Source organism: Ammodytes marinus, assembly GCF_949987685.1.
Source record: "Ammodytes marinus genome assembly, chromosome: 3".
In the NCBI taxonomy this organism is placed as follows: Eukaryota; Metazoa; Chordata; class Actinopteri; order Uranoscopiformes; family Ammodytidae; genus Ammodytes; species Ammodytes marinus.
In genome coordinates this window covers 18235883-18254486 of record NC_137232.1, presented here as the reverse complement: position 1 = coordinate 18254486, position 18604 = coordinate 18235883, and the positions used below count along the sequence as shown (strand labels likewise).

Here is an 18604-nt window from a genome sequence, read left to right as displayed (position 1 = left end):
TTAAAAACAAATTAGAGTATATACAATAGGAACAAGTATATCAAGCTTTATAATGACATTTTTTAAGTTAATATCCAAGCAGCCTGAGTTTCAATGGGCTGAGTGCAAACAATTGATTGATGGCCTTGTACAAACAAGGATAATTGCAATCTTCCTCGTCAGTCAGAGGGGATAAATACATTTCCTCAAGATCTCATCAGAATAAAAGCAGCTATTGTCCTCCGCTGAAGGAAACACCCTGGACACTTTTTCTGCCAAAAAAGGATCAGAAAGTCAGCAGTGCAGCAGCAGTTTCTGACAATCACCAGAGTATCTGCGCCAAGGGGGGACATTTACTTGTGTATATCATCAGCATAAACATGGTGATGTATGGTATGTTTGTGAAATCAGTCACTATTCCAGTTGCAGTAAGTTTATGAATTTTATTGAGGAGGGCCTAACATAGTGACATTTGTCAACAAGAAATTAGCAAAAACAGTAGGGAGGCCTTTATGCAAACTTATATTAGATTGAAAATATAATGTAGCCTATAGTGTAAAACTCTGGGAGGGGCAATTCTGCTAATTGGGTACTTTTGAAATCGGTTCATCCTAGCCTGAGAAAAGGCAGAAAGAGGGTTTTTTTAACCCTATATTTCTCTTTCTCGTGACATCACAGAAAGAGAATTATAGGGTTAAAGGGGCACTGTGTAACATTTTAAGTAATTTATTAGCTAAAATCAATATCCTCATACATAAATATGTCATCATTGGTGTAAAATCACCTCTGCCAATAATCTGAATTATCCTCCTGAGCGGAGAATTACAAATGTTAATATTACATTTTGTCCATTGAGCAGGTAAGTCTTATGGAGGCATCCATGTTGGTTGGAATGTCATCAGGTGCATTGTTTAGAATTTAGAATTGTTCTTGTCCTTGAAGGCCACTGTAGCTTCTGTTATTATTCAAAAGGGGTGAATATTACTGTGATGTCACAGTAAAAGACATCACAGTAATATTTACAAAGTAAGTTTTTTTTTAACCCTATATTTCTCTTTCTGTGATGTCACGAGAAAGAGAAATATAGGGTTAAAAAAAACACTCTTTCTGCCTTTTCTCAGGCTAGGATGAACCGATTTAAAAAAATGTCGCACATTTATACTACATAGGATCTCAGAATTCAATACACCTTCATATTCAAACCGGTGAAGTAGGCCTTTAAGGATTATCTTGTCCAAATACCAAAACGCACAAATGTGGACAATGGCACTGCAGTGTAGCCTATAACTTTTTAAGCTATAATACACACGCCCTCATTCTCAAGGTGCGAACACACTACACTCCGCCGCGCGGCGAGTTTACATACAGAGTCAATGTATTTCGCGCAGCGCGGCGATATTGGGCGGCCGGCGGCGGGCATAGAGCGGTTCATGTTATTAGTATGAGTTGATTAACTGCACGAGGTAGAAAGAGGAAACGTTTACGCACAGTGCGTCACGTGCGCGCTTGAAGGCGTGTTGCTGGCAATCTTTTTTTTTTAAGTTTACAATTCAGCTGATTATAGGCCTACAGCTTTTTCTCGACATGAACACTCAAAACTTTGTTTGGCACCCAGTTTCTCCTTTCGTAATACGATCCCTTGTCTCTTCCTCTTTGTTTCCATGGTTAAAGGGAGCAGCCGAAGCAGCACCGCCCACGCTCCCTCTCCACCACTCCCACTTCAATCTGCACACACAAGCGCGCCGAGAGCAGCAGTAGCACCAAACATTACAAGGCGCCTCATGAAGACACACCTAGTCGTGTTTGGAATGAGCTGTTTCGAGAATCCCCTCCTAGCCTTTCTCTTCAGGCTCGGAACGCTGAAAAAGTGAAGATAAAAACTGAAGAATCAGTCGGACATCAGTTTTGTGGAGATACAAATATCTACAAACAAGCAGAGGATCATCTCTTTGCACAAGGAAGAACACTCCCATTGCATACCGTGCGTATCTGTCACCATCACAGGGCCGAGGAAACGTTGACTAGAGTGTGAACCACGGGAAAGGACGGAGGGAGGTATAGCTACATAGATAAGAACAAGCGCCCAGAGACAGAAGGAGAAGTCGGGGTGGGGAAGCGAGGATGGACGCCCTGCTTCCTGTGCTGAAGAGTCACCCAGGCCCGTCAGTGCTGGTGTGCTCTCTACTTTTCAGAGTCGCCCACCGGTTGCTTCAGAGGCTGCCCGTGCCCAAAGTAGTGTTTCAGAATGAGCTGCGTTTGTGGAAGTGGAGAAACCTCAGCGTCTCAATGGTGCACTCCCTGCTGACGGCGGCATGGGCCCTGACCTGGTAAGTCTCTGTCAACACATCTGTTTGTCTGTCCAGCAAGCCACACTGGGACACCATTGTTTATTCACAGTCCAACAGTCCACATGATGTGTTGTGGATGGGGGAGGGAGGAAGCGCGCGCGCTTGTGTGTGTGTGCATGCGTGTGCACAGCAGTGACAGTCTGGTTCAGCCAGGAGAAGGGCAAGTTCAGACAGGATGAGGGGCGAGGAGGGGACACAATGATATTTTTCATTGGGGCGGGAAATGCCACTGTATAGTATGAACCACATACAGCTATTATTGCTCTTCACATACTGGTGAACTTTGCTGAAGCCCAGATGTTTTTAGTAAGAAAAAAATAATATTCTGAACCTGACATTCAGCAGCAACAGCCAGGGCTAGGCCTACTCGACCAACAGCCTACATTCATAACTGGAAAAACCTGCTGGCAAAACGATTCTTCTAAAAGCAGCAAGAGAAACTATTTTTTGGGGCGGGGACTGTGCTTGTGACTCATCTTTTAACATTAAGAAGTGGGATCAAGTTCAATTTTTTTGAAAGCTGTCTTTGTTTGCACTTGACTAAATTAATTATGTGACTATCTGAATTAGCAATCACTGAGACAGAGTTCAAAGGTACACAAAGTAGTACCAATAAAAACGTGTGTGTGTGTGTGTGAGAGAATCAGTAATGTCGGCATGGGTAATTTATTAACAATAATTCTGTCCTGGCATGTTTATTCAGGGAGGGGACACAGAAAAGCCTTTGCTTTTTGAGGTGTGCTACTGCAGCAAGAAGCTGCAAAGAAGAATGTGCAGTCAGAGTGTATTTTAAGGAAATAATGAAGAAGAATTGTATGTCTGAGTGAGGCCAATCCCATCAATCCATAACATGTATCCCTCTCCAGCGTGTTTGCCTTGCCGGATACGTTGAGAAACATCCACTCCTACCACACACCCCTGTCCTACCTGCTCATCTGCGTCTCAACAGGTCAGTAAATGCATCAATGCAGAATAACGACACATTCAAGAGAGAACAAGTAAAACTGGATTGTTTTGGTATCTAAATGACAATGCACTATTTTTTTTATGGTAAACAGAGAGTACAAGACAGATTGTTTTCAAATAATCATTCCAACGTCTTGGTTACACAATGTTGATCAGCCAGTTGTCTGTCAATCAACCAATCCTTGCTAGTTCAACACATGAATGGGGAAACCTGGGAAAGGTGTCGACAGAGAGTATTTTCTCTTTATCTTCTACTCCCGCCAACTTTCCAGTCACTGCTTGCCTGAGAAACAACAAAAAGATCCGCCCTTCTCACCTGATACTATGAGCGGGCGTCTCCTCTAAATTACCATAGATACCAAATATAATCCACTAAGGATTCGCTGGTTGAGCTGTGCGGTACAGTATGTGGTTGGGTCTTATGTATGTGCATCATTGTGTTGCCATGAAGACACAAATCTGTGGAGATATGCCCTTACTACCACAAACAGCTCACAGCTCCACCGAGGCCGAACCGTGTCTGATACTGGAGTTTGTGTTCTTGATCATAGAGGGTTGCTGTGTGTCTCACTGTAGCCACAGTGTGCCAGTTATACAGAGGGACAAGAGGACTCTGTCACTTGAATACCACCAACTAAACTCGGCCTACAGAGTCTAAGAACCGTGGTTATGTTTTGAATTGTTTAGATGGCTCATTCTTAAACTGATGAAGATAGGGAAAAATGTAACTCCGCTATTTATTTCAACAAACATTGACTCCTAATGTGTCCTGACGGGTCCACAGATTTAAAAAAAACAAGGGTAACAAGGGAAATTTGGCATTGTAGTATCAGATGTAATCAAAATGATCAGTAAGAAGTTGATCTTTAGATAAATGCTTTATTAGTTGGTGGTCATTATCTCATATACACTTCAACCAAACAACGGATGACACTTTGAATACATAACTGGTGCAGCTAGAAACCACATATTAGTCTGGTTTGTCAAGTCACACCTGTTTGTTTGACGGTACCAATGTCACCTGACAATATCACCTCAGCCAAAACCTTAAAACATGTCAGAGATCGGATCACTTTACGTGGTTGGTTGATTGCTTTGTCACCTCAGCGAAGTGAGCCAGCTTTAATGTGCTAACAGTAACTTCTGTTTTGGTCCTCGCTTCACTGTTCAAGCTGTAGTTTGGACGGACATAAAGTTACGCATGTAGGTTCAACTTGATGAAGGATGTTTTTGCAAGGCGGGTGAGAAAAATCACACCAATCTCATCATGAGATTTTTCACAAGCAGTAAGAACTTTTATGCACCCAGTCTGCATGAGCTCACTGGGTGCTACTTATATCACATACAAAAGGAAACCATGCCTCCATATCCTTATGTGTCAAAAACGCATGTCATACTTAAAAAAGCAAATTAAACTGGCATGCCTTAATACATTGATAATACGGTTTTTAAAGGAAAAACTTCAAACTTCTTGCATGTGTAAATGCATGCAACATTTTTTATTAAAATGCTCTACACAAAAATAAAAAAACAGTCAAAAATAAAATGTAATTTTATACTCAACCCCAACCACTTCCTGTTCTCCTTGGACTTGTGAATGGGCGGAATGTCGTTACAGTATTAAGCTCATTAAGACTAATAGTAATGTAATGTCTTTTTCTCTTCCTCTCATAGGATACTTTGTGCAAGATGCAGGTGATATTATCTTGACAGGACATGCAAAAGGATCATGGGAATTCTTAATCCATCATGCAGTGGTAAGACCTAAGACAGCGTGAATGTTCCCATGTTTTCTTTGCAGCTCTATCAAGGTTTAATTTCTGATTCAGATAATATATGGGACTATGTTCAGTTCAACCGAACAAAGTTGAAGTCAGGATGATTTGAGCGGGTTGTGTGTGTGTGTGTGTGTGTGTGTGTGTGTGTGTGTGTGTGTGTGTGTGTGTGTGTGTGTGTGTGTGTGTGTGTGTGTGTGTGTGTGTGTGTGTGTGTGTGTGTGTGTGTGTGTGTGTGTGTGTGTGTGTGTGTGTGTGTGTGTGTGTGTGTGTGTGTGTGTGTGTGTGTGTGTGTGTGTGTGTGTAGAAGAAGAGAAAGTGAGGTATTATTTGCAGGAAAAAGTTAAAATGTTGCAAATCTGGTTGTTTTGTAAATGCCCTGTGTTGAACTTTAAAGCTGTAGTGCGTAACTTTATCCTAAAAATGAATGTCGGTTACATTCAAGCTATCACCAAATGAGTTGACACTAAGCTGATTAAGACTATCGGCTCCCCAAAACTCTCTGTATTTATCAGCATGGCAGTGTTTACAAACTGTAGTATTTTATGTAACAGTGTCTCGGTTAGTCTGAATAATCTTTTACTTTTATCAATCTTTTACTGGATAAAAACATCCTGAAACGGGGGAGATGGAACAAAAAAGTGTTACAAAAAAAGTTAATTTTAACCCTGTGCTTTCTTCATACATGGATATGTGAACTGTTGTATAGTAGGCCTACTTGTCAAAACAAATGTACTAAGTGCTTCAGGGGGAAAGGAAAAGGCAAAACTAAATACAAAACGAACAGTAAAACACAGGAAAGATAAGCTGTAAAGACGCCTCTCTCTTTTTGTCTCCTCCTTAGGTGATTCTATGTTTCAGTTACTCCCTCTACACTCAGCTTTATGTGGCCGGCGCTGTCCTAGCTCTTTTTGTAGAGGTCAACAGTGTCACCCTGCACATGAGGCTAATGCTGAAGCTGGCGTGCGCTCAGTCGTCCCCCATGTACCAAATCAACAAATTCGCCAACCTCTTCACGTACGTCTTCTTTCGTCTGTGCACGCAGTTCTACCTCACCTGGTATATCCTCCAAAACTACCACTGGCTGGACCATGGCGCATACTTCCTGGCCTCCATGCTTGTGATGAATATTATGATCCTGATATATTTTTACCGCCTGCTCCGTGCTGACTTCTGTCACAGGAAGGGCTCCGTGGGACAGAACGGCATGCACAACAACAACGAAAAGTTTCTCACGGATTGATTTGGGAAGGTTTACCGAACTATGTTTGTGTTTTATATTTAGGGTGAGAGTTCACACATTGTCTTTTTGTCAAAACCCAACTGACACCATTTCTCACCACTAAATGTTGCCTTGTTGTGTCTTGCTGCCAAAGAACAAACTCCCCCAAAACCTAACCTGTGTGGCCTTGTTCAAATGCTGCGTTTAAGAAATGTTGGAAAGACAGGAATTTGGCCAGAATTCTGGCAACATTTCTCAAACGCTTGAGATGTTAGTTTAAGCATGTTTGAAATAGGTTTACATTTTAAAGTAACCTTAAAGGAATTAAAAAAATATATTACTTTACAAGATGACTTGGATGAGAAGATCGATACCAATCTTGTGTCTGCACTGTTCATATGAATATATTAATATACAGCCAGCAGTCGGTTAGCTTAGCTTAGCAGAGAGCCTGGAAACAGGTGAACCAACAATTAGGAAACCAAAAGTTTTATTAACAGGGTGAATAAAGTAAGGCTACAAGTTTCTTCTTGTTTACAGTTGTTTTTGCTACACCAAGCTAGCTGGCTGTGTACAAAGGTTGTATCAATCTTCTCATCAAAAGCTCAGTAAGAAAGAGGATAAACGCAATCCAAAAATTATTCCTATTGTGATAAATATATACAAAAAAAAACATGTGTGATAAATAGTTCAACACATACATTTAAAATTGGATTTTAGAAGTTGCTAACAGTCTTAGCTGACAGCTGTACGTTGCCATATCTATAACATTTGTCTGGGGAGCACTGTGTTTCCCCCTTTCTTGGTCTACGATTTTCTGACATTGGATTTAGCATTTTATCAGCATACATACATAGCTTATACAATTCGGCCTCTTTCTACCTCTCTCTCCATGACGCCATTTGTGGCTGAAGGGATGTTGAGCTGTGACTGAACTGTATCATAAAACACAAGCTCCACTTCATCTGGTAACAGGCAGGACTTTAGCACACTTTATGGCTCTCATATTAAATATGTTGGTGTTGGACCTAAGCCGGGCTGAAGCTTGATCTTCCTGGCATCTAACAGTGATAACTGAGCTCATCTTGCAAGTGAGAAACCTTTCACAATGAGCAGGCAGCACAATCAGTTCTGATGTTGCGTCGTGAGTAGTTAGACTTGATGTGGAGTAATGGAAGAGTAAGCCCCACAGTATAATGTGTAATACTTTTACAGATTTTTTTATTAGGATATTGAATGAAGACCTTCCTATAATTTTGTCAAAATGTGCATTCCTTTTTGGTATATTTCAAATTGTAATACAAGTAAACGCCATAAACGCCCAGATAGCATTGAATTTATGGACCTTATGTGGCCCACATTTGTAGTTCGCTTGGCCTTGAATGACGCCCTAGCATATGGCCCATATGTGTGGTGTTTATGTTATGGACCAGGTCTGGGACTCATCAGGGGCAAAAATAATTAACCACAGCTTTACCTTAAATGTGCCAGATGTGGGTCATATACCATATGCTCACACACATGGATTTTATATGATAATCCTAATAATCCCATGTATCATTCGTGATGACGGTATATAAAAAAAAAAGATCAGTACATTTCATTTACTATGTCAGCCCACGCCACGCAAGTCAAAACAGACACGTTAATAGTTTGGACGTGTCTGATCTGTGCTTCAGTGCCTTTCCCACAGTGCCTTTTTCAAAACAAAGTATATACATTTAATGTAGCCTACCTATAGGGGGGTGTATAGTTATAATGTAGAATTATATCTGTATGCTGTTGTTAAAGCTTGGCCAAGTAATGAGATTTCTGAGACCATGACCACAATGATGTATCTTGTGTTAAAGTGACATTTGTTTTTTTTAGGAGCCCCATGTTTGGATGGTTGAGTGTTGCAATGAATTAAAAAGGGTATTTAAAAATCACAGGGTTGTTGATGTATGTTTTTTTATAATCTGACTCTACTTATGAAGGAAGGTTTTATGTATTTGTTTCCTCTGTTTCACATTCATGTAGCCACATTCACGCAGGAGAGATGCCTGGTAATGCTTTCATATCCTGTACTGAAGTAAAAGTCAATGTCAAATAATCCGTTACAAGTACCGGTAATCATGCATATAGGCAATTTGGTCAAATCCTTGGCAGTTGTTAAGGCAGGCCTTAAAATAATATCCAAGGCCTCTTCCTTTAAGAGGGAGACCAAGCCGGTCTCGGGACCAAAACTGATCTTGATGACTACACCACTTCTTTATACACTTAGTTTAGTGCCTTGTTTCCCAACCTGAGGGTCCCCTGCTCCAAAGGGTAAAAATATAAATCTGAGGGGAAGAGAGGTTTTCCTATATGTATTTTTAATACAATTTTTTTTTATTTGTTTTACATTTCTCAAATCTCCTGATTTTTTTTGTGAAATATTGGATAAAAAGTGTAACTGCCAACATCTCAGACATCTAAAACGTGGCATGGAGACACACATCCAAACAATGTTTATTTGTGAGGAGTCACAGGCTAACATATCTAAAACTATATGGACATAAAGAACATTACAGTGATCCACAAACTCTCTCATACTCACAGGCCACTTTTACAAGTATAGGCTACCTTTGTCCCCAATCTAATGCAATCTAATACAACAGCTTGGCCATGAAGACCCATCTAATTCAGTTCAGTTGTTCATTCAATTATGTGTTGTATCAATGAGGTCATAATTAGTGGTTGTTTTGTAGCAGACTGCAGACCGGTTTCTAATATTCTGATAAGCACCATCTTAATTATGACTTTAGTAATAAAAATACAGATTGCATTTCCAAAAATGTCCACAACAACTGAACATTATAAACTTTAAAAGGGTAGAAGGACAGAGACTTTATATTGCATTTGCATTAGCCCTTACATGTTACTAACTTAATGGGCCTCATATTAGCCTCAATTAATCCCAGTAACTCAAAATTTAAATTGGTTTCCAACACTGCTCAAGGGCAACCTGGCAGTAGGCCTAGGCCTAAAGCAAATTTACATTCTGTTCAAATGAACTAAAAATTTAGGCTAATTAGTTAAATAATAAGTAGTCTAAATATTTGAAGTTTGGATGATAATACAAATCTGCATCATGTTCATATTTTTAAAAATAATGTCTTTATAGCCTATTCAATATTAATACAGTAGCCTATGTCATTGTTTTACAGTTGTGTTGAGCGCCCTCTACCGTCGACATATTTAATTGACGGACAGGAAACAACAAAGTTACAAAAAAATTATTTTGTTTCCTTTGTTGCAAAAACAAGGACTTAGGCCTACACACACACACACACACACACACACACACACACACACACACACACACACACACACACACACACACACACACACACACACAAATTGAAACAGTAACTTTATGAAATAATGTAGGCCTAGGTTATGCAGTATTTTTGCAAAATATTTTACTGATATTCACCAAAGAACGGCCTCACTTTATAAGCATTAGCCTACTCTTACCTTTACTGTTTAGTTTGACAAAAAGAGCAGTAGGCTAGGCTAACAGATAGGCTTAGTGTAAAAAGTTATGCAGGGGCTAAAAACTGAAGGAAATAGAGACAGACCATGTAGGCTATTTCCTAATTTCCTCCAGCAGGGGACCGAGCAGAGAAAATGTGGGAGGAAAGAAAAGGAGGAAAAAAAAAGAGTCCAGGGATCTGAGTCAGCAGCGGGTCCCAGTCTGCTGCTCGTCTCCCCCAAAACTTCCGCGGATCGACTTGAGCTCTGTTCACCGCAAACTCAACCTTTAAAAACTCAACTATGAGCTCGGATGGGTATACATTACAATAAGAACTAAGCATCAGCGGAAGGCATAACCAACTGTTTTGTAGCCGAAACACCGGAGAGGAGAGGAAACTTGAGCGTCCCATCTCGCCGAGGTAACGTCTTTCACACCGCAAACACGCTGTTAAAAAAAGAAAGAAGAAGCCTATTCAACTTTATAGGCCTACACATGCTTTGTGTTTTGACTCTTAACGTGGCATTACTGAGATACAACAGTATAGGATAGGCCACTTTAGATGGATTGAATGTCAAATTGAGTTATAAAGTTGCCTGGTTTGAGTGTTATGGTGGATCAAAGCAAACCTCTGAAATTAGTCTTCGGTTCGTATTCTACAGCAGATGCAGCAGCTCTGATGAACAATAGGATTAAAACAGATCTGCAGTAAGTGGATCAGCAGTGATTACAGCTGTCTGGTCTGGCTCTCTATACGTGCTCATCATGGAGAAACAAATATTTTCTTAGTATCTAAACTGTAAGCTATAGCCTAATGACTGACAGGAGGCAGATGTAGCCTAGCTAGCCTATGTGCATGTTGTTGGTAGCCCACAGTCTATGTTCTGGTTGCCAGGCAACACAATATGTAGGACAAAAATGGTGGCAAAGGAGAACTGTTTGGAACAAATGTTTTAGTAGCCTGTATGGTGGTGACTCATTTGTATTTAAGGGTTATAATTAAATACATTAAATAACAAACATAGATATGTATACATGCCACAGGTTTTTACATTTAGTTTGGTTCAGATGGGATATTCATTATCTCACAGGAGATTTTTTTTTCCATTGATCAATTAGCCTATTCATATGCCTAAGAAAATAATAATATTTAACCAAGCCTAGGCTGATGTGTTTTGATTGAATGTCTTTTTGAGGACTGAAATATTAATATATAAATGATTAAAAAGACATAAAAAAATACATATGTATGTAGCCATTGTAAGGATTCGAAACAGGGAAAAGCAGCAAATCCTAACATATGAGAAGCTGAAACCAGAGAATAATTTGCTTTAAAATGTACTTAAACAATGAATCAACAATTGACACATTTATTAACAGAGTAATTGTTTCTGTTCCGTCCTATGATGTAAATACCATCTGTTGATCCCAGCAGCAACAGGAAAAATAAGCACCATAGGCCTAATAAGGTGACGGCTTTAACAAGCAAAAATTTCAGATTGTTGATGCTGTTTTCTTCCTCTCTATCTCTCTCCCTCTCTCTCCATCTCTCCAGCTCTCCACATGTTCCTCTGCTAAACATTCATCTGGAAGCTTCATGTCCGTCCGGGTGTCAGGCATGAGTGTCCTTCCTCCTGTGCGAAGGGACCGCGTAGTCGCTCAGCTCCCTCAGGTAAAATCACGTGCTACAGGCCTATTCAAGGACACTAAATAACAGTTTCCAGATCCTCCATTTCTTCTTCTTCTTCTTGTAGTATTACAAAAAAGAGGCAGCAATGCACACCAAGGGGGATTTCAACAACAAGGTGAAGACCGCCTGCCAGCAGCAGCGCACCGGCACTGTGGGGTGAGAAATAAGAAAACAGAGGCGAAATGATGCCGGAGCTGGTGTTTTTTTTAAATTACTATTTATTTTATGTTTTCTTATTGTCTCCCTCAGCAGATTTAAAATTTCTAAGGTCATTGTTGTGGGTGACCTGGCTGTGGGGAAAACCTGTTTGATTAATAGGTAAGCTTTTAAACAGCCCCTTGATATGTGAAAGAAGGGTAAGGTGCAGCTCCGGGAAATAAATAACTTCTACAAGAACAATTCTCTTCTAGAAAGCACCATTAACATTTTCATTATCCAATATTGTAGAAATTATAAATCTGTATGGATCATATTATACTGTAATTGAGGTACTTTTACATTATTGAAATTATGAGTTACTCTTCAGATCTTAAGAATTGACATTACATTACAAACATAACATTTCCGAAATTTGTCAAATATGATACTGTGCTACAGATAAAACTATCCAACAGTTTTTTATTGGTAGCGGAGTATTTTCAGTATGGTACTTGTAGTTTAACTCCAGTAGAAGACTACTGCTATCTTGACTCAGAAGATTTATTTTTTGTGTTTTTCAGATTTTGCAAAGATGCTTTTGACAAGAACTACAAAGCAACGATCGGTGTCGACTTTGAGATGGAGCGGTTTGAGGTGCTCGGCGTTCCCTTCAGCCTACAGCTGTAAGTCTGCATTTTTTTATGTCAAAGTGAGTAAACTGAGTCTGTCTGTTGTGAAGAAGCTCACCTGTGTGTGTGTGTGTGTGTGTGTGTGTGTGTGTGTGTGTGTGTGTGTGTGTGTGTGTGTGTGTGTGTGTGTGTGTGTGTGTGTGTGTGTGTGTGTGTGTGTGTGTGTGTGTGTCTCTCTCTCACAGCTGGGACACTGCAGGCCAGGAGAGGTTCAAGTGCATTGCTTCTACGTATTACAGAGGAGCCCAGGGTGAGAGATTTGTGGTTTGGTCAGAAAACAAATACAAAAATATATTAAAAAACCAAAGATAATCTATGTCAAGAGAGGACAAGAAGCTGTGTATATATTACAGCTGCATTCAATCGCTAAAATGCTAGCACTCAAGCATTTTTTCATTTTCTTCCAGTCGTGATAATCGCCTTCGATGTGACCGATGTTGCATCTTTGGGCCACGTGAGGTAAGCTTGTTCATGGGAAGTGTGTGTCAGTGTTTCCTGCCCTGTGGAGGGATTTACAAGTGGCTTTTTTCTGTCTGCAGGCAGTGGCTGGAAGACGCTTTGAAAGAGAATGATCCCACTGCCGTTCAGCTTTTCCTCGTTGGCACAAAGAAAGACCTAAGCGTAAGTCTTTTTTTTTTTACTATTTAAAGTGGACAACCCTGTGAGAATGGTGTCTTTTTTTTTATTGGAATCAAATGTCAGTTGTTTGGAGTTGTGCCAGCAGCTGAAACCTCTGGAATGTAGTTTGAGAGAGGTTGAAATAATTGACATGGAGGACATTTTTAGGACAACATGTGTAGCTGTATTTGAGCAGTGGTGGAAAGTTAGGAGCATCGTTTACCATTTAGAGTTTACTTCGGCTACTTTTCTATGTCAAGTTATTTATGTTTTATTTATTTTTATTTTCTCATTCTGATTTCTTTGCTGGGGTTTTTGTTGTCACCAAAAAACAATATCATAATTTCCCTGAAACCAAGATGACATTATTAAATATCTTGTTTTGCGTGACCAAACCAAAACCCAAAGAAATTCAGTTTACAGTGACTATATCTAACTGGGTTGTCTCTGGTTCCTCCGACAGTCTCCTGCTCAGTATTCTCAGATCGAACAAGACGCCATCAAAATAGCACAAGAGATCAGCGCAGAATACTGGGCGGTGTCTTCACTGACGGGTGAGTGTTTGGATTTAGATACATGGAAATGGCCAGTGAAAGGGTCAGAAAATGGGAAAGGTTCTATATTTGTTCTTTCTGTTAAATGGACGGTCTGAGCAGCGGGATGTCTTTTAATCCTTCCATACTCCAGATTTATATTCTATATCATCATTTTGTTGTCAGATAGATTTACTCTTAAAAAGATCTGTCAAATACATGCATTTTGCCATATGCACTCTTTGTAACCAGGCCTATTTTTAGAAACAATTTGAAAGTTTAAAGAAACCTTATGTGTGGATAGACGGAGACAATGTTCCCAATTGAAATCGTCAGTCCACAAGATTTATTTCTGGTATTGAAGAAGCCAATGGTACAGTACAAGCATGTGAGCACTAGACATTGTGTGGGATAAGTTAACTGACACTCCCACTATGCATTTCGTCCAGAAACATCTAATCGCCAAGTTTAAAATTCTGACACAAGTGATTAAGATTACAATTGATACTGTAATTTGCGTCTTCAATCAGGTTACTTTGAATTTGATCAAATAAACAACAATGACATCACAACCACTGCAACAAGAAAAGCATCTGAAATCACTACCGCTCTGATTCGCCCCTCTAACTGGAATCTTCTCTATGGCTTATGGGTAATGTAGTATTATATGAGCTGTCTGCCATAATGACGGCTAAATCCTGATTTCACAGGAACAAGTTGAACCGTAAATGTAACTAATATGATTGTTTCATTATGCCAGAGAGTCCTGTGTTTAATTGGGATAAAAAATAAAAATAATATCTTGAACAAGCTGCCAGCTCGACAGAGTTAAGCTTCATTTTAATGCATGCTCATTACTTACACTGAAAATCAAGGGAAATCTCTGTATAATATAAAACAGCAATGCCAGGAGCCGCAGAGCTTTAGAATGTCTAACATAACATAAACATTGAACTTCCGTACAGTCGCTCACTGATCTGTGTATCTTCCATGCTGCAGGGGAAAACGTGAAAGAGTTTTTCTTTCGAGTTGCATCGTTGGCATTTGAGACCAACGTTCTCGCCGAGTTGGAGAAAAGTGGACCGAGGCAAATCGGGGACGTTGTCAGTGAGTATCCAAATAAAAAATCTCTCTGTAGGAAATAGATCTCATCAGTCACATAGTTTAATTAACTCCGAAATTATCATTTGTTTCCAGGGATTAACAGCACGCCAAACAATCTGTACGCTACATCGAAGAAGAAACAGCCGAACTGCTGTCACTAAAGAGGGAAGGAGGTGTTTAAAGTGAGAGGTGTGAGGTGCCGACTGAATTTGCAGATTTTTTGTTTTCTGTGGAAAAAGACTGTGGCTGCTCTCCAGCTCGTTGGGAGGGATTTTCTGTGGTCGAAAGAGGAGGGAGTTTTACTTCTTGACATGTTTGGGTTGAGTTTTTCCTGGCCTAAGAAAGAGTTTTTCTCTCTGTGGGATGTAGATTCTTGTGGTGTTGCTCAGTCTTAACTTGTGTGGAGTTACAGGGTGACAAAGACGACTGTTGTGGTGCCACAGAGATGCCAAAGAATGACTGTTGAACGATGTACGTGTGTATGCTTAACTTGGGGCTTGAATTAAATATTCCGTCCTGCTGCTGTAGTTTGTTTAACAGATAGGATTTTTCTTGACACACTATGTTGTACCTCTGTTTTAAAATGACTCTTTCATTTTTTCCTCATCATTTTGTAAATCGGGGGTTTCCAAACTCTCTACAAGGAGTAAAAAATGCAAACAGACCCTATCCGGTTGCAGTTGTTCTCAATTGCTTAAACGCTTTTGTCCATTCAGAATTGACATTTTCCAAACAGTTGACCTACAGGACTAAACTGAAAGACTGTGGCCAACAATGATACCGTTTGTTTGGGGAATGCTCTCACATTCACAATACCTTGGATCAAAATCAAATATTTACTTTACAAAAAAAAACATGTTGTCAAATCAATATATTCCTTTATTTAATCCTTACACAATGCACAACAAAAAATAAAATGCAGATATACATTGTATTTTTTTTTATCAAATGATGATTTACAAAAGACAAGAAGCACCTTTACTTTTACACTTTTTACAAATGTTTTCTGTTATGTTTCATGCAGGAATTTACATTTTTGTGTGTGCAGGTTTTCAAATTAGGACGTTCATGCTTTTGTACTGTTTTTCCTTCTCCAGTGTGAGGAAATACTATAATTATAAATGAAATAAACATGTTCTCCTTTTGTTAAAGACAGTTTATCCAAAACATTTGATGTCTTTCAATGGGATCTGTGTTAACTGTTATGAAAAAAGTATCTGGAAAATTGGTGAAACTACGTTAACACATTTACATAAGAACTTTGCTGTGTGGTGATGACAGTCAAGTAGCTCCCAGTTTCATTAAGCGTGTCTAAGAAATCGACAAGAACTGCAACCATGTCGAGGACCCTTTATATTTATCCGTTGACCCCTTTTGTGGGGGTACCAACCTCCAGGTTGAGAACAATTGCAGTAGACACTTACCCTTTTTATTTATCTGTATTGTATGCTTCATAGGTACGTTCTGCTTTTTGTTCACAGTCAATGACTGAATTGGTATAACTTTGAGATCGAAAGCTGTAAAAGTGTGTATGAATATTTCATTTTCTGTCTAACTTTTTATGGTATGATTTACTGTACATGTAATAAAATAAAATAAATACACATACTTTTATTTTCTTTTATTTGAAATCACAGTATAGATTTATATTTAAAAAAGCTTCAGGGATTTCCCCTAATTCATTAGAAAACAATACATGCCTAAGCAGATAAAACTATTTCTTGATCATCTCAGTCTGGAGGTTCACTATTCCCTTTTCTTGTTTAGTGGAGCTTTAACAAATGATTTAGTTTAAGTTATTAAGACTCTTCTGGTCAACAAAAAGCTGCATCTCTTTGGGGACGCAGTGAGAGTATTTGTAGTTTTCTTTAATCCACTTTCCTCCTTCTGTGTTCTCGATGGCCACAGCTGCAACACCTGCATGAAACCATGTGAGATTGACATTAAAATCTGTGCTTTGTGGAGTTATAACACAACCATTTTAGACTGACCTACGACAGTGGCTCCGAGTCTCTCCACCAGCTGGATGGCAGCCTTCATAGTGCCTCCAGTCTCTATCCATTGGTCCACTAACAGCACCCTCATTCCTGCAGGAAGGTGAGACAAATATTAAGCTGCTTACATACACTGAATACTTTTTTTCTTGAAGGATCCAGTTATTGAAGTGTTGTCATGGTTAGTGACCTAGTCAAGAAAATCTTTAATTTTATCAATTTAAATAAAATTAAAATAAATTAGAGGGTTTTAGAGATTAGAGATAAAGCATTTTAAATGTATCTGGTACAAAATAAAACAAATGCATTATTTGAAAATGGAGCGTTAACATATACTGGTTTAATGCAAATTTGCACACAAAAAAAGTGTAAATAATGAAAATGAATTCTAACTATAACATGTACCTCCTTCTGCTACTGCTGTAAGTATTCACATAGTACTGTGAAAACTTAAAAGAGAACATCAAATCCCCAGATTCTCTTCTGTCATTAAAAGAAAATAAACATAAGGGCAATATCTACTTGATCTTTGATTCACACATTAACACTAGAGGGTGCTCTTTCACAGGGAAATAAAATGACACCTGTGGTTTTAATTTGGATTATGTATTGTTCAGGGTTAGGTGGATTTTTAAGCTGCAACAATTCATTAATTCATTTATTGAGGGAATCTGCAACTATCTGTCCGTCCTGGGAGAAGGATCCCTTTCTCCCTGAGGTTCCTCAATATGTTGTCCCCTGTAAAGTGTCATATTATACGGACTGTGAAGACCACATTTGTGATAATGGGCTATATAAATGAAAACGGATTTCTCATGAGGTCTTTTTTTTGTGTGTGTATTTCAAAAGTTGGCTCTCACAGCTCTCCAAACATTGCCAGCTGGGTAAATTATTATTATTTTTCTTCAAAACATGGTTAAAGGATTGGAAACAAAACGGAAGATTAACCTGGTTTTAGCACATCCAGTCTTATTTCCATTGTCTTTTCTGTGCCGCTGTAGTCGGTGTAGTTTTGGTTTTGGGTGGCGACACACAGGTGTCCTGCTTTACGGACAGCCAGAAAACCTTTTCCGAGGGTGGTGGCAACAGACGCCCCTGAAAGAACACACGAGAAACATTCATCTTAAATGAAGTAATAATATCTCAGAAGTCATCACTCTCTGTTGCAAACCCCCAGTTTGGACTTGATAAAGACTGTTTGAAGAGCCACACCATCTAAATTTAGTATCATTGGCACAGGTGTTAGGTTTCTATGTAACTCTAGCCTCATCTTTTAAAAATAGAAATAGTGAGTAGCAACAAGAGTGACTAAGCTTAACCAAACTGGTTTTAATACTTTTAATACTTAACTAAAATTAATTGTTTTCTTACCGAGAATGAATCCCATCGCATCTATCCCGGCAACCAGGTCAATGGTGTCGTTGTGAAATGGACTGAGAAGGTCTTTGACACAGTCTGCAAGAGCCTGACACAATGCAAACAAAGTAAATGCACAAAAGGCAAAGTGTGCATATAAACTAAGAACATGATAGTTTGTACATTGTGTGCAGTTTTGCATGAATTTTAGTCAGTGCACAGTGAAAGGGAAGACAGTGGTGACAGTATCAATAGCTCAACAAACTAGAGACTAGAAATCCCCCCTTTGTACCTGGGAGTTGCAGTACAGTCTGGATGGGTCCAGCCAGGCAAACTTTGGTCCTTTTGTGTTGGGTGCCATCACAGTAAGGTACCATCCTTTAGGTCTGTCTGCAGGAACAGCCAAAATGTCCATTTTGAAAAAACAACTTGTTTGCAAGAGGGAGAATCTGTGGTGAATGAACTGGACTGAAGACAGAGATAGACAGTGACAGAGTGCGTGTGAGAGAGAGAGTGTGTGTGTGTGTGTGTGTGTGTGTGTGTGTGTGTGTGTGTGTGTGTGTGCGCGTGCGTGCGTGCGTGTCTGTGTGTGTGTGTGTGTGTGTGAGCAATATCAGTTTCCGGTGGGGAGGGGGTCTTATTTTTACTGGAGATGTCTTATTTATTTTGTTTACTAACCTTCATTTAACCAGGTAA

At 39.4% G+C, this 18604-nt stretch overlaps 3 protein-coding genes across 4 annotated transcripts; 2 read left to right on the top strand and 1 right to left on the bottom strand.

The window, feature by feature from the left end:
• The first annotated feature begins 1731 nt into the window (after positions 1-1731).
• Positions 1732-8212, top strand: tlcd1 (TLC domain containing 1). The gene is made up of 4 exons (XM_080025115.1): positions 1732-2306; positions 3194-3276; positions 4968-5050; positions 5913-8212. Exons 1-4 carry the CDS (start codon positions 2101-2103, stop codon positions 6309-6311), a joined length of 771 nt encoding a protein of 256 aa, XP_079881241.1. The 5' UTR covers positions 1732-2100; the 3' UTR covers positions 6312-8212.
• A 1776-nt stretch (positions 8213-9988) lies between these two features.
• On the top strand, positions 9989-16143 carry rab34a (RAB34, member RAS oncogene family a). 2 transcript variants are annotated; one of them, XM_080053725.1, is made up of 11 exons: positions 9989-10207; positions 11342-11458; positions 11541-11632; positions 11729-11794; positions 12196-12297; positions 12489-12553; positions 12711-12762; positions 12843-12924; positions 13385-13475; positions 14454-14561; positions 14652-16143. In XM_080053725.1, the coding sequence occupies exons 2-11, from the start codon at positions 11384-11386 to the stop codon at positions 14717-14719; spliced, it is 801 nt and encodes a 266-aa protein (XP_079909851.1). In that variant the 5' UTR covers positions 9989-10207; positions 11342-11383; the 3' UTR covers positions 14720-16143. The 2 variants fall into 2 exon arrangements, with proteins under 2 accessions (XP_079909851.1, XP_079909850.1); XM_080053724.1 differs by having other exon boundaries at positions 11726-11794.
• A 122-nt stretch (positions 16144-16265) lies between these two features.
• On the bottom strand, positions 16266-18348 carry LOC307271508 (adenine phosphoribosyltransferase). The gene is made up of 5 exons (XM_080053995.1): positions 18201-18348; positions 17924-18017; positions 17501-17647; positions 16550-16645; positions 16266-16475 (listed from the first exon to the last, which is right to left on the bottom strand). The coding sequence occupies exons 1-5, from the start codon at positions 18321-18323 to the stop codon at positions 16345-16347; spliced, it is 591 nt and encodes a 196-aa protein (XP_079910121.1). The 5' UTR covers positions 18324-18348; the 3' UTR covers positions 16266-16344.
• Positions 18349-18604: the final 256 nt, after the last annotated feature.